At 50.2% G+C, this 24,447-nt stretch overlaps 2 protein-coding genes across 5 annotated transcripts; one reads left to right on the forward strand and one right to left on the reverse strand.

Moving 5' to 3' along the window:
* Positions 1-1,651, forward strand: LOC120672171 (LOB domain-containing protein 6-like). Of its 2 annotated transcripts, none has more exons than XM_039952465.1 (3): positions 1-217; positions 628-1,066; positions 1,156-1,651. In XM_039952465.1, exons 2-3 carry the CDS (start codon positions 656-658, stop codon positions 1,486-1,488), a joined length of 744 nt encoding a protein of 247 aa, XP_039808399.1. In that variant the 5' UTR covers positions 1-217; positions 628-655; the 3' UTR covers positions 1,489-1,651. The 2 variants fall into 2 exon arrangements, with proteins under 2 accessions (XP_039808399.1, XP_039808400.1); XM_039952466.1 differs by having other exon boundaries at positions 18-219; positions 633-1,066.
* A 17,696-nt stretch (positions 1,652-19,347) lies between these two features.
* Positions 19,348-22,462, reverse strand: LOC120671811 (LOB domain-containing protein 6-like). Of its 3 annotated transcripts, none has more exons than XM_039952049.1 (4): positions 22,246-22,462; positions 21,443-21,887; positions 21,061-21,353; positions 19,348-19,813 (listed from the first exon to the last, which is right to left on the reverse strand). In XM_039952049.1, exons 2-3 carry the CDS (start codon positions 21,851-21,853, stop codon positions 21,087-21,089), a joined length of 678 nt encoding a protein of 225 aa, XP_039807983.1. In that variant the 5' UTR covers positions 21,854-21,887; positions 22,246-22,462; the 3' UTR covers positions 19,348-19,813; positions 21,061-21,086. The 3 variants fall into 3 exon arrangements, with proteins under 3 accessions (XP_039807983.1, XP_039807984.1, XP_039807985.1); XM_039952050.1 differs by having other exon boundaries at positions 21,443-21,876; positions 22,244-22,444; XM_039952051.1 differs by having other exon boundaries at positions 21,443-21,882; positions 22,244-22,444.
* Between the last annotated feature and the right edge of the window lie 1,985 nt (positions 22,463-24,447).

Below are 24,447 nucleotides of genomic sequence, written 5' to 3' on the forward strand. Positions count from 1 at the left end.
GGGGACGACAACCCGGCGTTGCGTTTCCACTTGGACACACCCGGCCTCCTTTTTATTTCTCTCCCCTCCACGCCTTCCCCACGCGCCCGCCCACACACTGACACAGACACCCTCCTCTTTCGGCATCTCCCCCCTGGAGGCGAGGCGACGAACTGGGCGAGCGGCGCCGCCCTTTGCCCAGGTCTCTCGGCGCTCCACCAGCTAGCGACTCCGCCAGGTGTGTGTTTGCCCGGCCCGTTCCCCTACCTTCCTGCTGTGCGAAATCGAACATCCCAAACCCTAATGCACCACCATGTACATATATGCTCTCTGCATTCGGATTTCGCCATGTGATCGATTTCGTTCCCTACTATATATAACTTCGAATTTTCGCACCCTGCTCCTGTGGTGTGATGTGATTTTTTTTTGGGGTTCGGTTCCTTGTTTTAGATCGAGGGATACCAGCGCATGAATGTATTTGCGGCAGTAGTATTCTTCATTTTTGGCAATTCATAAAAGAGGAAGGCCGTATCATCGAGATTTTCCATTCTTCCCCCCTCCTGATTTCCAGCAGCTTCCACAGCTTGCTAAAAGAAGGCAAGGGGAGTCCCAAGTCCTAACGCAGCTCGTGATCGATCCTTCCGCCAGGGCAGCAGCAGCAGCAGCAGACGGATCGATGGCGTCGTCGGTGCCGGCGCCATCGGGGTCGGTGATCACCGTGGCGTCGTCCTCGTCGTCCGCGACCGCGGCCGCGGTGTGCGGCACCGGGTCGCCGTGCGCGGCGTGCAAGTTCCTGCGGCGCAAGTGCCAGCCGGCCTGCGTGTTCGCGCCCTACTTCCCGCCGGACAACCCGCAGAAGTTCGTGCACGTGCACCGCGTCTTCGGCGCCAGCAACGTGACCAAGCTGCTCAACGAGCTCCACCCCTTCCAGCGCGAGGACGCCGTGAACTCGCTCGCCTACGAGGCCGACATGCGCCTCCGCGACCCCGTCTACGGCTGCGTCGGGGTCATCTCCATCCTCCAGCACAACCTCCGCCAGCTCCAGCAGGACCTCGCCCGCGCCAAGTACGAGCTCTCCAAGTACCAGGTGATGAAGATCATTTCGCACTCGTCGTCGATAGCTAGAGTAACGGATGCATGCTGCGTTAGCTAATTCGATCTTCTTCTCCCTCCCAGGCGGCGGCGGCGGCGGCTTCCGCGTCGATGGGGCCGAACGGGCCGCAAGCCATGGCGGAGTTCATCGGCAGCGCGGTGCCCAACGGCGCGCACAACTTCATCAACATTGGGCACTCGCCGGCGCTCGGCTCCATCGGAGGCTCCCCCGCCGCGTTCGGGCAGGAGCAGTTCGCCAACGCGCAGATGCTGTCCAGGAGCTACGACGGCGAGCCCATCGCGAGGCTGGGGATCAGGGTTTTTAATTCCGGTATGAAAAAAAATCGGCTATCACCGATAAAGTCGAAATATCGGGATTTTTTATTTTTATTTTTATTTTTTATGTTTTATTTTTAAATTTATTTTTTAGTGAAACAAATATTTAAAAAATAAATTTCGGCCGGTAAAAAATTATCGGACCCGCCGATAAAATCAAAATATCGGGTATACCGCGAAATTTCGAGCGATGTTGTGAACCATGCAAACTATGTAATTCATTTTTTATTTCGTTTAAATTTAATACTCCATATATGTAAGATTCTCTTTCGATATGATAGATTTGGAATTTTAAATTTTTCATCTAAACACTAGATTTTGAATTTTGAATTTTGCATCTAAACAAATGCTAGCCTCTCGATTAAACAATGCATGCTACTTGGCCGTGTTTGGTTACTACAGGGTTTTTTTCCAGCACGTTTCTCAAAAAAAAAATCTCGTATGCATGGAGTACTAAATGATATCTATTTGCAAAATCTTTTTAGGGATGAGTGTAACTTTTCGAGACGAATCTAATGACGGTATTTAATTTAATAACTTTAGGGATTAATTTTATTGTTTAACTATATTTAGTGTTCCATATATGTCCAAAAAGAAAAACACAAATTTCGAAGTGAAATTTTTTTGGAACTAAACGCCCCCCAAGACTCCACCTTGGCAGGCATTTATGCGCTGCACCTGCACATCTCGTCGAGACCTCGAATCCTCTCCCTGGTTTTTGCTTGCAAGAGAGGCCAAAGTGGCAGAAGACCATAAAGTCTGCTCCGGCCTGGCCATGTCTCTGAATCTCCTTTCCATGCTTCCTCTTGGTCGCAGCACCGTACCACTTGGCTACACGCGTGCGTGCATATATACTAGCTACTAGACGGGCATGCAGTGGCCAATGGGCAATGGCGATGGCATGTATGGCCAGCGCCCCCCGGATAGTATGGCACCTCGATCGACCGAGAGCCATCAAAATGTCACATCCTGATGCGGCACTGGTCAATCCAGATTGCGATCTCGTCGTGGTGAACCCAAAAAAGATCACCCGGCGCCCAGCTTTAACTGGTAGGTTTAGGGGCCCTGCTCGCCAGGGCTAGGGAGGCTAGGGCTAGTTGTAGTACTCCTAGCACCGTAGCAGTGGGCTTGTTTGGTTCCGCAAGAAATCCAACGCGCACGCTTTCTAAAAAAATCTCACATGCAAAAAGTACTAAATGAAGTCTATTTGTAAAACTTTTTTAGGGATGGGTGTAACTTTTCGCGACGAATCTAATGACAGTAATTAATCGATGATTTGCTACAGTGACTATTCTCTAATCGTGCGGTCAAATGCCTTGTTATATTCTTTATGATCACTAGCGTAGGGGTTCTGAAGTTGGTTTTGTAAACTGATTTTGTTTGACACCGTAATTATCAGTCAAAGTTGTTACTATTCCTAGCACGCTAGAATTCTAGCACAAGCCAAAACAAGTCCAGTAGCACAAGAGCACGCAGAGCATTTGCAGCCCCAACTGCCATCGAATCGGACATGACATTTCACCAAGGATTTGCGAAGATAAAGAGATCTATCAGAGTCAGAGCCCTAGCTAGAAAAAAAATCCATAAAAAATAGTATTCGAGGGGAGACGCGATCGAACCCTGCGGCGCGCTTCTATTCCATGCTCGAATAGTTGCGCCTGTTTGCTTGCTGGCTTTGCTGCGTGTGTCTCTCAGGGATAGTGTCACTGCTTCGATGCCAAGGCATTGGCACGGCGCGTGCATGCGACATGCACCGCGGCAGCTGATGATGCTGTGCGCAACCAGTGGTTTCTTTCGGGGCATGCAGAATTGCAGGTGCAGCTGATTAGCTGATTCGCTGAACATGCTGGGTTTGCTCCAAGGGTTCCCTGGAAACCGCCCCCCACACTAATTTGATAATTAGTGTCTAATTATAGACTAATTAGACTCAAAAGATTCATCTCATCATTTACAACTAAACTATATAATTAATTATTTTTTAAACTACATTTAGTGCTTCGTGCATGTGTCTAAAAATTCGATGTGACGGAAAATCTTGAAAATTTTTGGGAACTAAACATGGCCTTAACAGAGTCAAGCTGTCTTGGAGTATCTTAGAACAGGCAATTTTTAAAGAAGCTTAAGGTAAGTTTGTTATTAAAGAACCGGTCTGCATGGATCTGCATGGGGTCTACGTAGATCAACCGGTCAGACCGGTGGCCACGACCGGTCAGACCGGTCCCCAGCAGAAATAAACTTCTAAGTTCTAACCGTGCACCAACACCATAATTCAAATTCTTTTTTTCTGCAAATTTGGTACAAGCACCGGTAGTCCCACGCGACGGTGGGCGCAGATGGTACAAGCACGACACATTACTTAAAAAAATACAAGAGCGAACACGATATGAAACATTAAGTTTTACAAACCGAGTTCAAATACATAGATATTTACAAACCTAACTTTACAATAGACACGACTGAAGTTCAAATATAAAAGATCCCTGCATGCTTTCACTTACACCTCCTGCATTGCATTCTTCGCATAGCATATGTTCAGGGGGAGTCTCAGTTTTAGGGGGAGCTTTAGGTCTAAGCCTTGATGTGTGCATGTGCCAACAAGGGGGAGAAGTTTAGTGATCGAACAATGGGGAGAATTGTTTGATTTTTTAGAGAACCAAAAACTTGTTGTGCACAGGGCTTTGAGAGTGCATACACGTGGTGAGAGTTGCACTGGTGAGGGAGAAATGCATTTTAGGGGGAGCTTTTGCTTTGTTTAGCTCCTGGTTTTCCCTTCGCTTCTGGCATGACTGTGTCGAGCCCTGCCTCTGTCTTTGAGGAGTCATGCTTGTGTTTGATCGACTGCGTCGAGCCGTTGCCCTTGTCTGAGGGAATCGATCTTTGCTTGGTCAAGTGACTTGTTCCTGCTTCTTTCGAGCTTTTGTCACTTGTTCAAGTTCTCTTTTGCTTCTTTGTTCTTCACTGTTTTTGTTTCAATCTTGGTTCGGTTGTGGTGTGTTGACAATGCACTCATCAAGGGGGAGATTGAGGAATGTTGAGTACTCTATCCTGCTTGTGATGAGTGAATTGTCAACCGTGTGGTGTGATCGTGCGCTTGGTTTTTGATTGCAGGTACACGGGCGTCAAGTGTTGACGGAGAGCTGTCGTGGAGGTGTTGTGGCCGATGGACCGTGCGGTGGACGGCGGTGAAGGGCAGCCGGGACCGGAGCTCAGGCCGGGCGGCAGCTGTGGCGTTCACTCCTGGATCGAGGGCGCAAGCCGCGACGGAAGGCGGGTTTCTTGGTTTGCGCACAAAACCAAGGAGGCGGACGGCGGTTGAAGACGTCTAGTCATGGAGGCACGGGCGTCGGTCTCGGGACTGACGGATGCGACGGGCGTCGACGGCGTCTAGGGCCTCGCTGCGGGCGAGGAGGTGACGGGCGTCGGGCGGCGTCTAGGGCCGTCAGAAGGCCGAGGCGGGAACGACTGTGACGGAACCGCCAAATTAAAACTCTAATTAAGCGTAATGGCCATCATTTGAACACATCGGGCGCATTAGCTTAACGGCTTAATTTGGCGATCCTTTCTCAACCCACGGCCCGATCGAAACAACACCGGTAGTCACACGCGACGGTGGGCACAGATGGTACAAGCACGACACATTACTTAAAAAAATACAAGAGCGAACACGATATGAAACATTAAGTTTTACAAACCGAGTTCAAATACATAGATATTTACAAACCTAACTTTACAATAGAGACGACTGAAGTTCAAATATAAAAGATCCTACAACTACTCTATCTTTCACCAGTTCTGATCTATCAAGACCGATCAGACTGGTTCACCCAACCGGTAGGACCGGTCGGCCCTTCCTGCCGACACCACCGGTTAGACGGGTCCAACGGACCGGTCGGACCGGTCTATGCAAAACAGAAAGGCTGCACCCTTAGCCCCAAGTGTACAACTCGACAAAGTCCTAGCCTATGGGTCTCTCTCCACCACTTCCCACCCCTCTGCATCTCTGCGGATGAATTTAACGCAGCAGGGGTAGAAATCGACATCCGGGTGTCCTGAAATAATAATTGTGGCAACAAACTCTGAGTATTCTAATACTCAGTAAGACTTACCCGACTAGTGGGTATAACTTAGCCCACATATCTAGACATGCAAGGCTTTCTGGCTGGTGGTTATTTTGCATAAAAAGCTTCTAAAATGAGTCCTTATTTTTCCACTTTTAGCTCCCAATTCTATATACTATTATTCTCAACTAGTGTTTGCACCTGCTAAGAAATCATAACAAACATGGAATAGTAATTCATGGTAGTCATTTCCAATCATCACATAAGTTTCATAAGACATTACTACGATGCGGTGCTGTGATCAAGGTGCTCATATCCGAGAGCGACTGACGGCGAATCGATCCGATTTAACCTTGCAAGGTGGACCTAACCAACACGGCACGTAAAAGCCCTGTCGGACCCCACGCACCAACATTTCCCCTCCCCGTCTCGAACTACAGGAACCAGCCCAACGACATATGGTCAGCCGAGCTCAACGTGAGACCACCAAAAGTAAACATATGCATCCCAATTCTCCGCGACTACTCGACTCGCCCCAGGAGTTGGGTGCGGGTTCCTGTACTTTCGAAGCAAAGCAGTACTCGGCTTACCGGTTTCGACTACCTCCTACTCCCGGTATGCGGTTAGTACTGTTCAAACACAATCACAGGGCCAGACAACGAACGGTCCTTAACCGACACAGACGGGGCTAACCCCTCCCCGCCCAGTCTCCAAATTCTTTTCCTTTCTTACCTAATTCAACATTCCATATATTTAACTTAACTAAATGCCCTATATCTCGCGAGTGACCCGAATTCACTCGACTTCTACCGAGTTCTATAAAGCATAGCATTTCTATCGTCTTCTACATACTAGTACAACTCGAGGAAACCTAGGGATCATGCAACTAGGGTTCCAAACAATTCTTAAATCTAATGCATAAGTAATAACAACATAAATATAGGTGTCATAGTTTAAAATAAAAGGATGTGCACCGGGGCTTGCCTTGCGTCTGCTGCTCAACACTGGGGTGAGTTGGGCCTTGGGCCGACTCCCCATGATCCTCCTGCTGCGGGGCTTACCCCTGGGGCTCCTGTGGCTCCGCAACCACCTCGTACACGACCTCCTCTGCCGCGGCTCCTACACGTGTGCATATGCATATGACATGAAAATGCATGCATGAGTTATAAAAATTATAAGTAACTAATAGCCAAAATAATTTCTAACCAATTTTACCAACTACCCCGACTTTCACCTTCTCAGCCAACACCCCACCGGTCAGACCGGTCCATCAGACCGGTCAAACCGGTCCTACTGATCCTACCGTGACACCGGTCAAACCGGTCCTACTGATCCTACCGTGACACCGGTCAGACCGGTCACTCCGACCGGTCAGACCGGTCCTAACCAGACCAGAACCTAAGACCCTTGTCGTGGTGAAATCCGGCCACCAATCCTAAGACCCTTCTAGGAACTAACTCAGGGATAACTTTGGACGTTTCTAACCGGAGGGAAGTCACCTGAAACCACCTAGAACTAGAGATCGACCATCAAAAGAAAAATACCTTGAATGAGCTCCTATCCGCTCGAAGGACTTGAATCCCAGGCTTCCCAGGGAAGAATCAAGGGGATGAAGCTTCCCCACGTCGGTTTGATCCGTTCTAGTCCTTGGGATCAAATGGAGGGGGAAGTTTTGGGCTCTAGGGTTTGGAGGAAAACATGGGAAGGGGAGAGCTCGGGACGGCGAGCTGAGAGGGCTGGGACGGTGACTGAGTCTTGGGATTGAGAGAGAGATTTAAATACTGTGGGACCCAAAACAACCAGCTCGGGTCACACCGGTCAGACCGGTCGCCCATACCGGTCAGACCATTCCGGGCTGAACTGGCCCAGGCTGACAGAAACAATTTGGGTGCTTTGTCGCGTGGTCTGAAACTAATGACCTTGATTAATTTAATTAACTAGTAGATTAACACCTGAGTGTTACAATCCTACCCCCTAAAAGAAATCTTGTCCCGAGATTTAATAAATACGCAAAAATGGAGGGTTAGGACTTGATGAGTACCTTCATAGGTTTGTAATAGTTCCGGGCATTTAGTCCGATCAAATTCCTCCGTCTCCCAAGTTGCTTCCCGCTCGGAGTGATTACTCCATTGCACTTTATAAAAGTTGCTAGTGTGATTTCGAGTGACTCGAGTCTTATAATCGAAAATTCTGACCGGGTGCTCGGGATACACAAGATCGGGCTCCAATTGTAACTCCTCTATATCCACAATCTTGGTGGGAACACGAAGGCATTTTCTGAGTTGCGAGACATGGAATATGTTATGCATTGCGGACAATCGTGCTGGGAGTTCCAGACGGTATGCCACTGGCCCACACTTCTCAAGAATGGGAAAAGGCCCAACATAGCGAGGCGCGAGCTTTCCTTTGACCCCAAACCGCTGGACCCCCTTCATTGGAGATACCCGCAAATAAACATGATCCCCCACTTGGAAGGAGATAGCTTGCCGCTTTTTGTCCGCATAACTCTTTTGACGGGTTAGAGCCGCTTTCAGATTTTTCTGTATGAGCTGAACTTGCTCCTCAGCTTCCTGAACTATATCAGGAACAAAAAAATTTCTCTCCCCAGCTTCCGACCAATTTAATGGTGTCCTACACCTCCGCCCATATAATGCCTCAGATGGAGCCATTTTGAAACTCTCCTGGTAGCTGTTGTTGTAAGAAAATTCAGCAAGTGACAGACATTCATCCCACTTTTTACTGTAAGAGAGTACACAGGCTTGCAGCATATCCTCCAGGATTTGATTGATCCTCTCTGTCTGACCGTCCGTTTGAGGATGATAAGCCGAACTACGAATGAGCTGAGTACCGAGGGCTAAGTGCAACTGCACCCAGAAACGTGCAACAAACTGGGCACCACGATCAGAAATAATAGTCCGGGGTACCCCATGCAAGCTAAGAATCTGACTGATATACAATTCCGCATAGTGCTGTGCCCTAAAAATGGTCTTCACCGGTAAGAAATGGGCTGCCTTCGTGAGGCGGTCCACAATCACCCAAATAGAGTCATACCCCTTTGAGGTCTTGGGAAGCCCAACAATGAAATCCATAATAATATCTTCCCACTTCCACGATGGTATACTCAGGGGCTGCAAGGGACCAGCTGGTCTCAAATGACTCGCCTTCACCCTTCTGCAAATATCACACTCAGATACATATCTGGCAATTTCCCGCTTCATCCTCGTCCACTAAAATCGCAGTTTCAGATCTTGATACATTTTGTTGCTGCCCGGGTGAATAGAATATCGGGAAAGGTGAGCCTCATCAAGAATTTGTTTCCGAAGATCAAAATTTTTAGGCACCACTAACCGATCTTGAAACCAAAGAACCCCCTCACTATCTTAATGGAAGCACTGCACCTGAGGATCATTCTCACTAAGCCGTTGCCTGATCTTATCCATGCCCGCATCATTTTTCTGAGCCTCCACAATTTGATCTCCGAGTGTAGGTGTGAGGGTAAGATTAGTAAGCGTGCCTTCCGATACAAAAGCCAGATTTAATTTTTCCATTTCTTGGCACAAGGTTTCATGAGGCTGAGGTGCAACTGCAACTTGCCTTGCAACTCAGTGCATCCGCAACGACATTCGCCTTACCCGGGTGATAATGGATCTCCAAATCATAATTCTTTATCAGCTCTAACCACTGTCTCTGGCGCAAATTGAGCTCACTCTGGGTAAAGATATACTTAAGACTCTTGTGGTCTGAGTATATGTGAACAAGATTACCCAGAAGATAATGGCGCTAGATCTTTAATGCATCCACGACCGTTGCCAGCTCTAGATCATGAGTAGCATAATTCTCTTCATGCCGTCTGAGGGCTCTGGAGGCATAGGCAATCACTCGTTGATCCTGCATAAGGACGCAGCCTAGGCCCGTACCTGATGCATTACAACAAGTATTAATGGCTGAATAATATTCAGCGAAGACAAACAGGGATGAGACTGTAGCCAAGATCCGTACCTGAAGCATCACAATACACATCAAAAGGCCGGGTAATATCTGGCTGAGCAAGGACAGTGGCAGACGTCAGAAGCTTTCTCAAAGTCTGAAAGGCCTGCTCACATTTGTCATCCCAAATGAATCTCACCCCTTTCTTGAGTAACTCAGTCATGGGCCTAGCAATTTTTGAGAACTCCGGTACAAACCGGCGATAATAGCCTGCTAGCCCAAGCAAATTCCGGATCTCTGAAACAGACTCTGGAGTCTTCCAATTCATGACATCCTGAATTTTACTAGGATCAATAGAAATCCCTTTGTCTGAGATGATGTGGCCCAAGAACTAGACTTCCTTGAGCCAGAAATCACATTTGCTAATTTTGGCATACAGCTTGTGCTCCCGCAGGCGCTGAAGCACAATGCGGAGATGCTCTGCATGCTCTTCCTCATTCTTGGAAAATATCAGAATGTCGTCAATGAAAATCACAACGAACTTATCCAGCTCAGGCATGAACACCGAGTTCATGAGATACATGAAATGAGCAGGGGCATTCGTTAGCCCGAAAGACATGACCAGATATTCAAAAAGTCCGTATCTGGTGGAAAAAACCGTCTTGGGAATATCCTCAGCTCTAATCTTTATCTGATAATAGCCAGAGCGGAGATCAATCTTGGAAAACACTTTGGCCCCGAATAGCTGATCAAACAGGATGTCAATCTGGGGAAGTGGGTACTTATTCTTGATGGTAACGGCATTCAAAAGTCTATAGTCCACGCACAACCTGAGGCTTTCATCTTTCTTTTTCACAAAGAGTGTAGGACAGCCCCAAGGTGACGTGCTAGGATGGATGTAGCCTTTTTCAAGCAATTCCTGCAATTGTTTCTTTAACTCCGCCAGCTCATTGGGGGGCATCCGGTAAGGTCTCCTAGAAATCGTTGTCGTACCCGGTTGCAATTCAATGGTAAACTCCACGTCACGATCAGGCGGCATTCCAGGCAAATCATGCAGAAAGACATCCGGATATTCACACACCACTGGTATATCTGCTAGCTTTTTACCCTCAACCTGATTCACCGTAGGTGTCAACGACATATGATGTTTCAAATGTAAAGTCATACACCCATGAATGGAAGATTTGATGTGCACAGATTGTGAGGTCGTGTCCAGACTAACTCCCTGGTCCTCCATCCAGTCCATACCCAATATAATATCTATCCTTTGGGTCGGTAACATTATCAAGGCCGTAGGAAAAAATTTCCTTGCAACTGTAGGGGTACTTGCTTAACAAACTGATTGGTGATTAACTTTCCCCCAGGCGAATGAATATGGTATGGCTTGGGCATGCTTTCTATTTTTAATCCCAGTCTATCAACACACCCCTTTCTAATAAACGTATGAGACGCCACTGAATCAAATAACACTGTAACGGGTTGTTCATTTACTGAGAACGTACCCGCCATCACTGGAGCTCCCTCAGGAATACCCTCGAGGGTGGTGTAGTGCACTTGTACTGGCTTGAAGTGGGCCACTTGCTGCTTCTGACCCTGCTGACCGGACTGCTGGCCCTGCTTGGGTGGCATTGGGCAATTCCGCGCAAAGTGACCAAGCTGTCCACAGTTGTAGCATGGAAACAAATTGGGGCGCATCCCCGGCTGCTGTACCCACACCTGCTGCTTACTCGGCTGAGGAACAGGAGGCCTAACTGTCCCATTTGGCTGAGTGTACTGAGGGGGCCGGTATCCCCACTGCTGCTGCGGCTGGTGCTGAAAGGGGGCTCGCTGTGGGCCCGACTGCACCAGACGGAACCTCTGGGGAGCGCTGCTAGTAGATCCCACCACCGGTGCCTTTCTTTTTTTCTCCGCCTTGTGAGCTAGATGTGCGTCCTCCTGTATAATAGCCCCATTAACCAGCTCACTAAAACTGTCAAACTTGATCATGGCCAGGCGATCCTGGAGCTTGCTGCTAAGCCCCTGCCTGAAGCACGCCTGCTTCTTCTCATCAGTGTCTACATGGTACCCAGCATACTGTGCCAGTGTGTTGAAGGCCTAGGAGTACTGTAGTACACTGTTATTGCCCTGCTTCAGGGCCAAGAACTCTGTGAGCTTCCTTCTAATCACCCCCGCTGGAATATGATGCGCTCTGAAAGCATTCTTGAACTCCGCCCAGGTGAACCGAGTGCCCGCAGGGAACATGGCCACGTGATTGTCCCACCACGTGCGTGCAGGACCCCTGAGCTACTGGGCTGCAAATCCCGCCTTGTCCCCATCCTGGTACAGGTGCAGGGTGAACTTGGACTCTACGGTCCGGAGCCAACTATCCGCCTCCAATGGCTCGTCCGCTTTATGGAAGAGCGGTGGTTGAGTAGCCAGGAACTCTAGATATCCAGGAGCAGGCAGCTGGTGGTGATGTTCAGGCTGCGGCGCTCAGCCCTGTGCCACAAGCTCACAGAGGAGTGTCGTCTGCTCATCGCGCCCAGTGAGCATGGCCGCAATGGCCTGGGCCAACTCAGGAGGGTTTGGTGGCTCTCCCGTTCTGCATTCAACCATGACTGGGTTAGTTACATTTTTCTGATTACTTAAGAAAAATCTTGACTGCAACTAACACCCGAATCATGGAAGAAATCGCCGAAAATAAATTATTTGAACACAACTTAGGGGTCTCTGTCTGCGCTCATCCGGTCAGACCGGTGCATCCGACCGGTCAGACCGATCTGCATGGATCTGCATGGGGTCTACGTAGATCAACCGGTCAGACCGGTGGCCACGACCGGTCAGACCGGTCCCCAGCAGAAATAAACTTCTAAGTCCTAACTGTGCACCAACACCATAATTCAAATTCTTTTTTTCTTCAAATTTGGAAATCACGACGCCGTGATGCATGGTATAACACATGAGCTCCTATACCAACTTCCAAATGCAAACAAAAATCTAAATGTCATGATGCATGAGCGCCTTACGTAAATCTCTTCAACCAAAACTAAATATCTATTACTACTCGAACTCAGACTACATATATAGGGCTTAGTACGATCAACGTTCCCCCCATATTAGTGTACCACCCGATCCTAAGTTAGGACTCCATTTTTAATTTGTAATTTCTGAAAATTAGTCATGCTCGTACCACTCCCAGTGCGTTTCGGCTCTGATACCAGCTGTGACGGAACCGCCAAATTAAAACTCTAATTAAGCGTAATGGCCGTCATTTGAACACATCGGGCGCATTAGCTTAACGGCTTCATTTGGCGATCCTTTCTCAACCCACGGCCCGATCGAAACAACACCGGTAGTCCCACGTGACGGTGGGCGCAGATGGTACAAGCACGACACATTACTTTAAAAAAATACAAGAGCGAACACGATATGAAACATTAAGTTTTACAAACCGAGTTCAAATATATAGATATTTACAAACCTAACTTTACAATAGACACGACTGAAGTTCAAATATAAAAGATCCTACAACTACTCTATCTTTCACCAGTTCTGATCTATCAAGACCGGTCAGACCGGTTCACCCAACCGGTCGGCCCTTCCTGCTGTCACCACCGGTTAGACCGGTCCAACGAAACGGTCTACGCAAAACAGAAAGGTTGCACCCTCAGCCCCAAGTGTACAACTCGACAAAATCCTAGCCTAAGGGTCTCTCTCCACCACTTCACACCCCTCTGCATCTCTGCGGATGAATTTAACGCAGCAGGGGCAGAAATCGACGTCCGGGTGTCCTGAAATAATAATTGTGGCAACAAACCCTGAGTATTCTAATACTCAGCAAGGCTTACCCGAGCAGTGGGTATAACTAAGCCCACATATCTAGACATGCAAGGCTTTCTGGCTGGTGGTTATTTTGCATAAAAAGCTTCTAAGATGAGTCCTTATTTTTCCACTTTTAGCTCCCAATTCTATATACTATTATTCTCAACTAGTGTTTGCACCTGCTAAGAAATCATAACAAACATGGAATAGTAATTCATGGTAGTCATTTCCAATCATCACATAAGTTTCATAAGACATTACTACGATGCGGTGCTGTGATCAAGGTGCTCATATCCGAGAGCGACTGACGGCGAATCGATCCGATTTAACCTTGCAAGGTGGACCTAACCAACACGGCACGTAAAAGCCCCATCGGACCCCACGCACCAACATTTCCCCTCCCCGTCTCGAACTACAGGAACCAGCCCAACGACATATGGTCAGCCGAGCTCAACGTGAGACCACCAAAAGTAAACATATGCATCCCAATTCTCCGCGACTACTCGACTCACCCCAGGAGTTGGGTGCGGGTTCCTGTACTTTCGAAGCAAAGCAGTACTCGGCTTACCGGTTTTGACTACCTCCTACTCCCGGTATGCGGTTAGTACTGTTCAAACACAATCACAGGGTCAGACAACGAACGGTCCTTAACCGACACAGACGGGGCTAACCCCTCCCCGCCCAGTCTCCAAATTCTTTTCCTTTCTTACCTAATTCAACATTCCATATATTTAACTTAACTAAATGCCCTATATCTCGCGAGTGACCCGAATTCACTCGACTTCTACCGAGTTCTATAAAGCATAGCATTTCTATCGTCTTCTACATACTAGTACAACACGAGGAAACCTAGGGATCATGCAACTAGGGTTCCAAACAATTCTTAAACCTAATGCACAAGTAATAGCAACATAAATATAGGTGTCATAGTTTAAAATAAAAAGATGTGCACCGGGGCTTGCCTTGCGTCTGCTGCTCAACACTGGGGTGAGTTGGGCCTTGGGCCGACTCCCCACGATCCTCCTGCTGCGGGGCTTGCCACTGGGGCTCCTGTGGCTCCGCAACCACCTCGTACACGACCTCCTCTGCCGCGGCTCCTACTCGTGAGCATATGCATATGACATGAAAATGCATGCATGAGTTATAAAAATTATAAGTAACTAATAGCCAAAATAATTTCTAACCAATTTTACCAACTACCCCGACTTTCACCTTCTCAGCCAACACCCCACCGGTCAGACTGGTCCATCAGACCGGTCAGACCAGTCCTACTGATCCTACCGTGACACCGGTCAGACCGGTCACTCCGACCGGTCAGACCGGTCCTAACCAGACCAGAACCTAAGACCCTTTGTCGTGGTGAAATCCGGCCACCAATCCTAAGACCCTTCTAGGAACTAACTCAGGGATAACATTGGACGTTTCTAACCGGAGGGAAATCACCTGAAACCACATAGAACTAGAGATCGATCATCAAAAGCAAAATACCTTGAATGAGCTCCTATCCGCTCGAAGGACTTGAATCCCAGGCTTCCCAGGGAAGAATCAAGGGGATGAAGCTTCCCCACGTCGGTTTGATCCGTTCTAGTCCTTGGGATCAAATGGAGGGGGAAGTTTTGGGCTCTAGGGTTTGGAGGAAAACATGGGAAGGGGAGACCTCGGGACGGCGAGCTGAGAGGGCTGGGACGGTGACTGAGTCGTTGGGATTGAGAGAGAGATTTAAATGCTGTGGGACCCAAAACAACCAGCTCGGGTCACACCGGTCAGACCGGTCGCATCAGTGCTTTAGCTATCCACGGGCATCGGTTCAACCGGTGAAGCCTCACCAGCTTTACCCACGTGCTGCTTAACTCGTTTGACCGGCGTATAGAAAATTCATAGCGTCGGTTTATCCGGTGCATTGTTGGATTCATTTTGCCGCTCCTCTGGACAACTGCACCGGTGCTTTAGAATTGAACACGTCGGATCAACCGGTGTTCATTAGTCCATTTTGAGGTCTCTCTGGACAACTGCACCGGTGTTCGTTTTGGATTTTGTCGGTTTATCCGGTGCGCTATCGTCGGTTGAACCGACGATTTTTGAATCATAACGTCGTTTTAACCGGTGAGTGCTTCTTCTCTGCTGCCGGCTCTATGACGTCGGTTGAACCGGTGGAGTATTTCTTCACACGTCGGTTTAACCGGCGTTAGTATTCCATGCTGGTTTTGGTGCTTATTCTTCGCTCTTGATCCGATCTTTTCGCAGCTTGTTTCTAGAGTTTTTGCTTGGTGTATAGCTCTGCTATAGCTACACCTTGCACACTCTAGAAGTGAGGGTTGGGTGTGCATTTGGGATCTTAAGCCGAGTTTCAGTTTGCGATAATTTTTGTTTAGCTCCCATTCAACCCCATACTGGTCCAGTTTCGGTACCTCACCAACCTCATCGCGACCCGTCATCATTCGGCGGCGACGCGCCACGAGAGCCTCCAATGGCACAGCGGCTGGCGGCTGGGGGCTAGGGCCAGGGCTCGATGCGCGCATGGGCACATCGCGCTCGCAGCTACGGAGGCGGCGACGCGCGCAGCCAGCTAGCGCTGCACGGCACAGTGGAGCGCGCCGCGTGCGGGCCGCGCGCGCACGGATCCTCAGGATGATGAGGGGATGGGGCAGCAGTCGCGGCCTGGCTCGGGCGCATTTCCTCCGGCTGGCATGCCCGCCGAGAGGATCAGGGTCGCGCGTTGACGGGTCAACCGCCCGGCCGGGCGCGCACGCAGCGTACCAATCCCACCGGGCGGCGGATCCGCACGAGATGCGCGCAGCCCGCAGGCGTACGACTGTACGGTCAGCGAGGTTTAAGGACGGGTCACCTCGGACGGGACGCCTAGGCCGGCCTCCGCGGCGCTGCACCATCCTCGCTCGCCTCGCGCACGTTCTTTCCGCCCAGCCCGTGCCCGCCCCGTTGCTTTCCGCGTCGCCGTACCGCCCGCGCGGCGGCGGGCGCCCGACACGAGCCCCGCGCCCGCGCCGAGACCAGCAGTGCGCTTACCTCTCCCGGGGGGCGGGGCGCCGCGGGGATCGCCGCCATCGCGGTTTGCCACTGTACGTTAGGGTTGTAAACTGAGGCTGTAAACTGAAGCTGAAATGATCTTGTTCAAGCACACATGCTTCGCGACGGCGATCTATCGGTGGATAGATTGCGCCATCATCACATCGCCCGGCCCAGAGCAGGCAGACCAGCAACATGATGCATCATGCAAGCTCGTACCGCTCGACCGCCGGCCGATTAAACCTCATGTGAAAAACCGCCGGCCGGCCGGAATTAATGGCCGAGCTAGAAATGGCAGCCGGCCGGGCCACCTGCCGCGCGCGGTCCAGCCCCCTCAGCAGGCAGCACAACCTGTCGACGACTCTCTCTCTCGCTCCCGCCGCAGCCGGCCGGCCGGAATTACGACGAGCTGAGCGGATCCTGAACTTTTTATGTCAGTTGGAGATTTGGCAGCTTCGCTTCGCGCGAGCCTGATCGAAGTCAAGAGACGGTGAGAACTGAAGATCAGGACTGCAGCATGACAGGATGGAGCGTCGGCATGGCACGACGGAGTTGGGGTTAAAAGGTATCGGATGACTTCTGTTTGCAAGTTGTATCTTCTGAAACTGAAACCATGCCTTGTTGGGTGCAGACTTCTGAACAATTTGCAGACGGCCACGAGCAAGGGTCACATATCTATCCATGATCTGATCCATCCACCGAACCGCCTCCCCTGTCACGACTATGATCCGTCCTCGTCTCTCGTCTCGTGCGGTCGTGCATGGACGCGTACGGACTCGTCTTTGATCGGGCCACACCGGCCGCGCCACGCACGGCGAGGGAGAAAGAGAGATGTGTTATACTACTAGGCATGCAGGAGGAGGCTAGCTACTGGCACCGGTGACACGTCCACAGCATGATCGGAAACGGTGATGCGACGGCGGATCGAGGCGGGCGAGCACGCACCAGGATCTCGATAGCCCCGGCCGGGTCCCTGTCACTGCTGGTGGGAGCACTGTCCAGATCGTCCGTCGAGCTCAGCGGCCAGTCCCCGCCGCACCGACCCGTCATCCATGGACCATGGAGCGTTGCTGTTGTCCGACCCGTCCCCGCGATCGAGGCGCAGGCGCTGCTGAGTCAAATCGCCAGTCGCCGCCGAGCTGTAGGTGAGCCAGCTGACGGGGAGCGGAGACAACGGGGGAGGAGAGACGTCGAACGCGCGTGCGCGGCCACAGTGGCGGAACTGTGCCGATGGTCCGCGGCCGCAGGCGCGCGGCGAGCAGGGACAAGGCCGGAGGAGAGAGACGGCGGCCGCGGCAGGCCGGCATGGTCACCCATCGGCGCAAGAGATCGATCCAACGGCACGAGCTGGCGATCGGTGTCGAGGGCGGCAAAAGGGATGTTCGCGTCGGCCGTTGGCGCGCAATAACTCTGGGGCGCCGGCCGGTGGGTCAGCGTGCAGAGCTGACGGAGCCCGCGGCTGGGGCCCGGCGACGGGGCAGGGCACTCTGGGCACGGCAGGCAGGCCCGGGCAGGCGGCAGCCGCGGCCGCGCTAGAGCGGCAGACGCGCCCGCGGCCAGGGCCTCGTGGCCGACGCCGCGCGCGGCAGGAGGGGCGCAGCGCAGGCGAAGCGTTCGCATTTAACGCGCGCCCCGCACCGCATTGCAGGCTCGATCGGAGCGGAGCGGAGGGCCTGCCGGCCGGGCTGTGCGTACGCCCGCACTGTGCTGCTGGCACCGTCGATCGGCATCATTGCCGGCCCCCTCCGATCGCCGCCATCATTGCGATCGCTTCGCCTCGGCTCCGATCCCCTCTCGCAATGCGATCTTGTTGTTCCGTCCATTCCATCTGCCCCGTGCATGATCCATCCCAATTGAATGAACGCGAGCACTGCACAGTGGAGGGAGAGGGCCTTAGCACCAGTACCACGACCCCGGGCGACGACACAGTGCGCGCCAGTGGCAGTGCACGCCTCGTGCCTTTGTGCTCCGCTGCTGCGCGCCATGCCTGCATCATTCTCGTGTCTGCGTGTCTCTGTCCGTGCAAAACTTGCCAGCGTCTCCATCTGTTCGCCTGTTTCTTGCTAGCCATATATGCATGTACACTGTGCCGTTTTCCTCAGAATGAAAAACAAAAAAGATACTCCAATTCAAATAATGGATTGAGTGATAATTCAAACGAATCGGATTCAAAGGCTAGAATGTCTGCTGGTCCAAAAAAAAAAGAGAAAAGATTGAAGTAGAACGAGCAGTGGAGGAACGGGAGAGGCACAGGTTTGTGTACTGTGCTTGTGTCTGCGGAGGACTGGGGGGCTGGCCGCATAGCCTGAATGCCTGATAGCCCGGATGCGAGGCCGGCCGCTGCTGCTATGAATGCAGGGATGTGCATTGAATATCTCCTGCAGGACGACATTTTTGGGCGGCCTGCTGCCCTTTCTCACATTGATGGAGGCCCTAGCATTGGCGCATCGCCATGCCATCACTCTTGTTTTCCTTTGATGTGTCCTGGCCAGAGTTCACCAAATCGGCCAAAATTTAAAATTTAAATTTAAATTCAAAAAATAAAAAATTTCCAAAAAAATCCTAAAAATACTTCAAGGTGTGATGAACCTAATGGTGTCAATTTTTCTCAAAAATTCGTTCATTTAGTATAGTTTGCGGGGATTTAAAGTTAAATCAAAAAAAGAAAAAGAAAAAAATAGGCCGGCCCATTAAGGCCCATCGGTCAAATCGGTCGGTAAACCAGTCGGTAAACCGGTAATTTTTGAAATGCAAAATTCAAAATTTATTGTTTAGATGCAAAATTCAAAATTCCAAATCTATCACATCGAAAGAGAATCTTACATGTATGGAGTATTAAATTTAAACGAAATAAAAAATGAATTACATAGTTTGCTTGTAAATTACGAGACGAATCTAATGAGCCTAATTAGAATATGATTAGACACTAAATTGCTACAGTACATATACTCTAATGATGAATTAATTAGACTCATTAGATTCGTCTCGTAGTTTACAGACGAGTTCTGTAATTAGTTTTGTAATTAGTCTATATTTAATACTTTAAATGTGTAAAGATTCCATTTCAAAAACTTTACGGACGCAACTAAACAAGACCCTAGTACTAGTAGTAGCTCTATCTCATCACAAGTAAAAGCAAGGATACGCAGCAGTACCCATCAGGTCTCAAGAAGCTGCACTTTCTCTCAAGGTCAACTTCAGTAGTGTGTAGAGCCAATCTAGCGATACATGAAGGAGTAGAAAACTAGGGAAGAAGGGGAAAAGGGAGGTAGCCGTCCGAGTGGTAAAAGCCCCCGGGACAAGCAGCACGCATTGTTTCTCTTGAACTACAGCAACAACATACTCCTATATAGACACTGCTCGTGGATGCATGCTCGCATGAAATGCTGGATCATCTTCTTGTGGATGGATGGAGACGGAGGCGGTAATTGACAAACAAGCAATTAAACAACATAAGCATGCACGCACTCTTCATGTAAAATCGACAGACAAATACTGACCATCCGTCCTAACGATGGAAATCTAAGATCATCATTGCACTCCACTTAGTCTTCAGCACTCTTCAAGTTTTTTTTTCATGTCCTCACGTCAGTAACCTGAAAAAAAAACAATTTTGCAAAAAACCATCAGTTGCGTTGATAACTAAAAAAAAATGATAATATGGCTGTTGAAAAATTATGAAGTATTCTTGCTGGTATGCAGACATGATTGTTACACCCCCAAACAAACCGTCATAAGTAGTAACTGTTAAGTTTAAATACACGGACCCGTACATTTTTTATTTCTCATGTTATGATTTATGAATCGACAAAGCATCGATTGAAATGTTGTATATAATTGGGTACGACGCCCATTTGGATCCCTTTGATCAAGCTAATAGGTAGCTGTGTGAAGGATCCGAACAAGGCACGCTTTGCTATCTGGTTGTTAAAAAAAAGATCATTTTCATCCGATCGGTTCCATTTATCCTCCAGAGGTATATATGCATATATTCATCAGGCATGAAATATGAGTTATTTCCTAGAGATACTCGATCAGTAGCAATAATGGTCGATGGCTACCTAGCTTGCTAGCTGGATTATTACTTCACGAGGACACATTTCAAACTCTTGTTTTTGAAGTAAAACACATTTCAAACTCTTCGTATATGTGAAGTACGCCTTCAGCTACAGGACACCATCAGGCATGCATGTGATTGGTGCACGTCCACGAAATGTTGTGAGCTCGCATAGATTTTTTTTTTTTTTGCAGGCTTGTGCATTCCATGCATAGATTGATTCGATCGCATGTTAGGCTATAGGAGTTGGACTGTGCAAAGAGGAAACGATGAACATAATAAGAACAGCTTGCTGCATTCTCCAGGACCCACATCCTAGCCAGCAAACAGTTACTGGCCCCTTCTGTTTCAACTAATTCAACACAGGAGGCTGTTTAGGTCAACACAAGCCTAGGAGATTTGTTCGCCACACAAAGTGTGCTGTGCATGCACACAAGTACCAGACCCAAGAGCCAAACAGTATGACAAAACAGATTCTTTAAAATATTCTCTTGTTGATCACAACATCTCTAGAGTCTCGAGACCACAAGTACTACACATGCAACTAGCTAGCCACCGATATGTTTAGATTCAAAAAGCGCTGCAGTGTTTGTTTGCACAAGAACGCCAGCTCTCCGATTAGCCTCAAGCATGCACTAAGCTATATTTAGCCATGCATGATTACGCATCAAGCAAACTAACGGACTAACCGTACCCTACCAAACTCGCGATTTACTCGATCGGAAGCAGAAGGAAAAACAGATAAAAGCACCGTGGACTAAGGGAGGCATGCAAAACAAGCCAAACCTGACAGGATCGATCGATCCGCGCCCCTACTGGCCGGCGCTGGGCTTCTCGTCGCCGCCGTTGATCCCCAGCCTCGAGATGGGCTCGCCGTCGTAGCTCCTGGACAGCATCTGCGCGTTGGCGAACTGCTCCTGCCCGAACGCGGCGAGGGAGCCTCCGATGGAGCCGAGCGCCGGCGAGTGCCCAATGTTGATGAAGTTGTGCGCGCCGTTGGGCACCGCGCTGCCGATGAACTCCGCCATGGCTTGCGGCCCGTTCGGCCCCGTCGACGCGGAAGCAGCCGCCGCCGCCGCCTGGGAGGGAGAAGAAGATCGAATTAGCCAACGCAACATGCATGCGTTACTCTAGCTATCGACGACGAGTGCGAAATGATCTTCATCACCTGGTACTTGGAGAGCTCGTACTTGGCGCGGGCGAGGTCCTGCTGGAGCTGGCGGAGGTTGTGCTGGAGGATGGAGATGACCCCGACGCAGCCGTAGACGGGGTCGCCGAGGCGCATGTCGGCCTCGTAGGCGAGCGAGTTCACGGCGTCCTCGCGCTGGAAGGGGAGGAGCTCGTTGAGCAGCTTGGTCACGTTGCTGGCGCCGAAGACGCGGTGCACGTGCACGAACTTCTGCGGGTTGTCCGGCGGGAAGTAGGGCGCGAACACGCAGTCCGGCTGGCACTTGCGCCGCAGGAACTTGCACGCCGCGCACGGCGACCCGGTGCCGCACACCGCGGCCGCGGCCGCGGACGACGAGGACGACGCCACGGTGATCACCGACCCCGATGGCGCCGGCACCGACGACGCCATCGATCCGTCTGCTGCTGCTGCTGCTGCTGCTGCCCTGGCGGAAGGTTCGATCACGAGCTGCGTTAGGGTTTGGGATGTTCGATGATACGGCCTTCCTCTTTTATGAATTGCCAAAAATGAAGAATCCTACTGCCGCAAATATATTCATGCGCTGGTATCCCTCGATCTAAAAGAAGGAACCGAGCCCATATATACATGGCAAAAAAATCACATCACACCAGAGGACCAGGCCGGGTGCGAAAATTCGAAGTTATATATAGTAGGGAACGAAATCGATCACATGGCGAGATCCGAATACAGAGAGCATATATGTATATGGTGGTGCATTAGGGTATGGGATGTTCGATTTCGCACAGCAGGAAGGGAAGGGAACGGGCCGGGCGAGCACACACCTGGCGGAGTCGCTAGCTGGTGGAGCGCCGAGAGACCTGGGCAAAGGGCGGCGCCGCTCGCCCAGTTCGTCGCCTCGCCTCCAGGGGGGAGATGCCGAAAGAGGAGGGTGTCTGTGTCAGTGTGTGGGCGGGCGCGTGGGGAAGGCGTGGAGGGGAGAGAAATAAAAAGGAGGCCGGGTGTGTCCAAGTGGAAACGCAACGCCGGGTTGTCGTCCCCGGACGCCAGCGGAGGGCCTGGCTGGGTTTTATCGGTTCAAGTCTTGGTTGCCATTTGCCAATATATTTATTTTATGATTTGTATTACTATTAGGTAATAAAGCAATTAAAAATTTTCGAATCTATGTAGTGATTGTGTATTGTGTATTAAAGCAATTAAAGTATATGAATACAAAACATATGCTTTTAGCGCCAAGAGCTAATAGGATCACCAAAAGCACTCAATATTCTATACACATATGTTTTATTTGAATTCTAAATTAAATTATAGAACTTGAGATCATAATATAGCGGAAAAACCTTTTATCGAATCTATGTAGTGATTGTGTATTGAAGTCATATGTATTTATAAAGGTAAAAAATGGAAGGATATTAATATATTGACATATAGAAATAATACTATGATGAAGGCCCTAAGACAAAAAAATGTTTTGTGCGCCAATTGTCCTTTGTCCCTTCCTCCAACGTTTTTTTTTTGCAAAAAATGAAAACAGTAAAAAAATATTTGTTTGCAACATCCTTTTAAATAACATGAATTTTCCTTTTGTTAGTAGTAGAGAGTATGAAACTTAGAATTCTTTACAAGATGGTAAAGACTTGTGTACCCATGGTGCGTGAAATATTAGCTAACTAAACAAATCTCTCCACATGTGCTTTCTCTTGGATCAATGGTTGGACTATTAGTTAATTGAAACCAAGAAGAAAAAGAGTGTGAGTCCGTGTATGAGGGAAAGAACATGGAGTGCAACTTTATCCGCATATGTTGTGTTGCTGCAGACCACAGCCGGGTGGCGGAAGGCACCCGCCCTAGCCCAGAGGGTGTGTACTCGGGGGTTAGCTAGTCCCAGATGGATCTCACTCAAGAACACGATGAACACAACAAGATTTAGAGTGGTTCGGGCCGCCGGAGCGTAATACCCTACGTCCACTGTGTGTTGTATTGCCCTCCCACGAGTGTGAGAGAGTTCGCGAGAGCTTGTGTGTCCGGTCCGCCTGTAGTGCGCAGCGAGCGCCTCCCTTTTATATCTCAAGAGAGGCGCGTACATGGCTGTTGGGTCCCCGACAAGTGGGCCCAACGATGTAGTATAAAATAACGTACTGTTCATACATCATGGCGTCGCAGGCAACGGGGATCTCTCTCCTGGAATCACTTGCATGCTCCTGGAGTCCCTCGTTCATCATGTCCAGGCGCTGTCTTGTCGGGTCGATGCCAGACGTAGCTAGTGGCGTCGCCTGCCACGTAGCTGAACGGACTGTGTAGCTTGCGGCGTAGGCGGCATGATGGAAAAGTGCCGTGCAGTCGTATCCATTTAATGTTGCAGACGGGCTCTGCGCGGGTGCGGCACAGGCGGCTGCACTGTGTACCTTGGTAATACGCGGTGCACAGTGAGGCCTGACAAAGGCTGTCCCGTGTGTCGCGGCGATAGAGCACGCCTCAACCACCGCATTAAATGCGGTGGGTGGGCGAGTCTCCTAGCGGAGGACTCGCACACGAGCCTGCGCCCGTGCCTCAGGGACACGTGGTGGCTCCGGACCCCCACGCGGTAAGGGGGGTCCGGATGGACGCAGGAGGTCCCGGACCCCTATGGGGGGTCCAAGGCCTCGGCTGTCAGCTCGGAGCTTCCCTTCCTTAGAGACACGTGGCGTCTACGGACCCATCCCCAGGCAGGGAACGGGTCCGGGGCCGTTGGCCTGGTGAGGAAAGAGCCTGACCCGTGGGGCCTGGCTACTCCGTCCTTTGCGCGCAGTTACCGATAACTACGCGGGTCCTGCCTTGCTGTAGTAAGAGTGGGTATCCCTGCTACAGGGTACCGACAGTGGCCTCCGGGCCCACCTTGGGGGAGGTACGAACCCGTAGGTGGGGCCACTACTGCAATTTAGCTTTGCATAGCTTGAAGCTTCTTACTGCATGGGTCTTGACCGGCTTTGACCATCCATCGGGTTGTTTGCTGCCTCATCACATCGCAACGGCTTATTGACTCATGG

Source organism: Panicum virgatum, chromosome 5N, assembly GCF_016808335.1.
Source record: "Panicum virgatum strain AP13 chromosome 5N, P.virgatum_v5, whole genome shotgun sequence".
NCBI classification, from domain to species: Eukaryota; Viridiplantae; Streptophyta; class Magnoliopsida; order Poales; family Poaceae; genus Panicum; species Panicum virgatum.

What these genes read in the sequence shown, in the direction of transcription:
- LOC120671811 (XM_039952049.1), bottom strand. Translation starts at nt 21,853, where the DNA reads ATGGCGTCGTCGGTGCCGGCGCCATCGGGGTCGGTGATCACCGTGGCG. An exon ending in ACGAGCTCTCCAAGTACCAG is followed by an intron (nt 21,354 to 21,442) that starts GTGATGAAGATC and finishes TCTCCCTCCCAG; the next exon opens with GCGGCGGCGGCGGCTGCTTC.
- LOC120672171 (XM_039952465.1), top strand. Translation starts at nt 656, where the DNA reads ATGGCGTCGTCGGTGCCGGCGCCATCGGGGTCGGTGATCACCGTGGCG. An exon ending in ACGAGCTCTCCAAGTACCAG is followed by an intron (nt 1,067 to 1,155) that starts GTGATGAAGATC and finishes TCTCCCTCCCAG; the next exon opens with GCGGCGGCGGCGGCGGCTTC.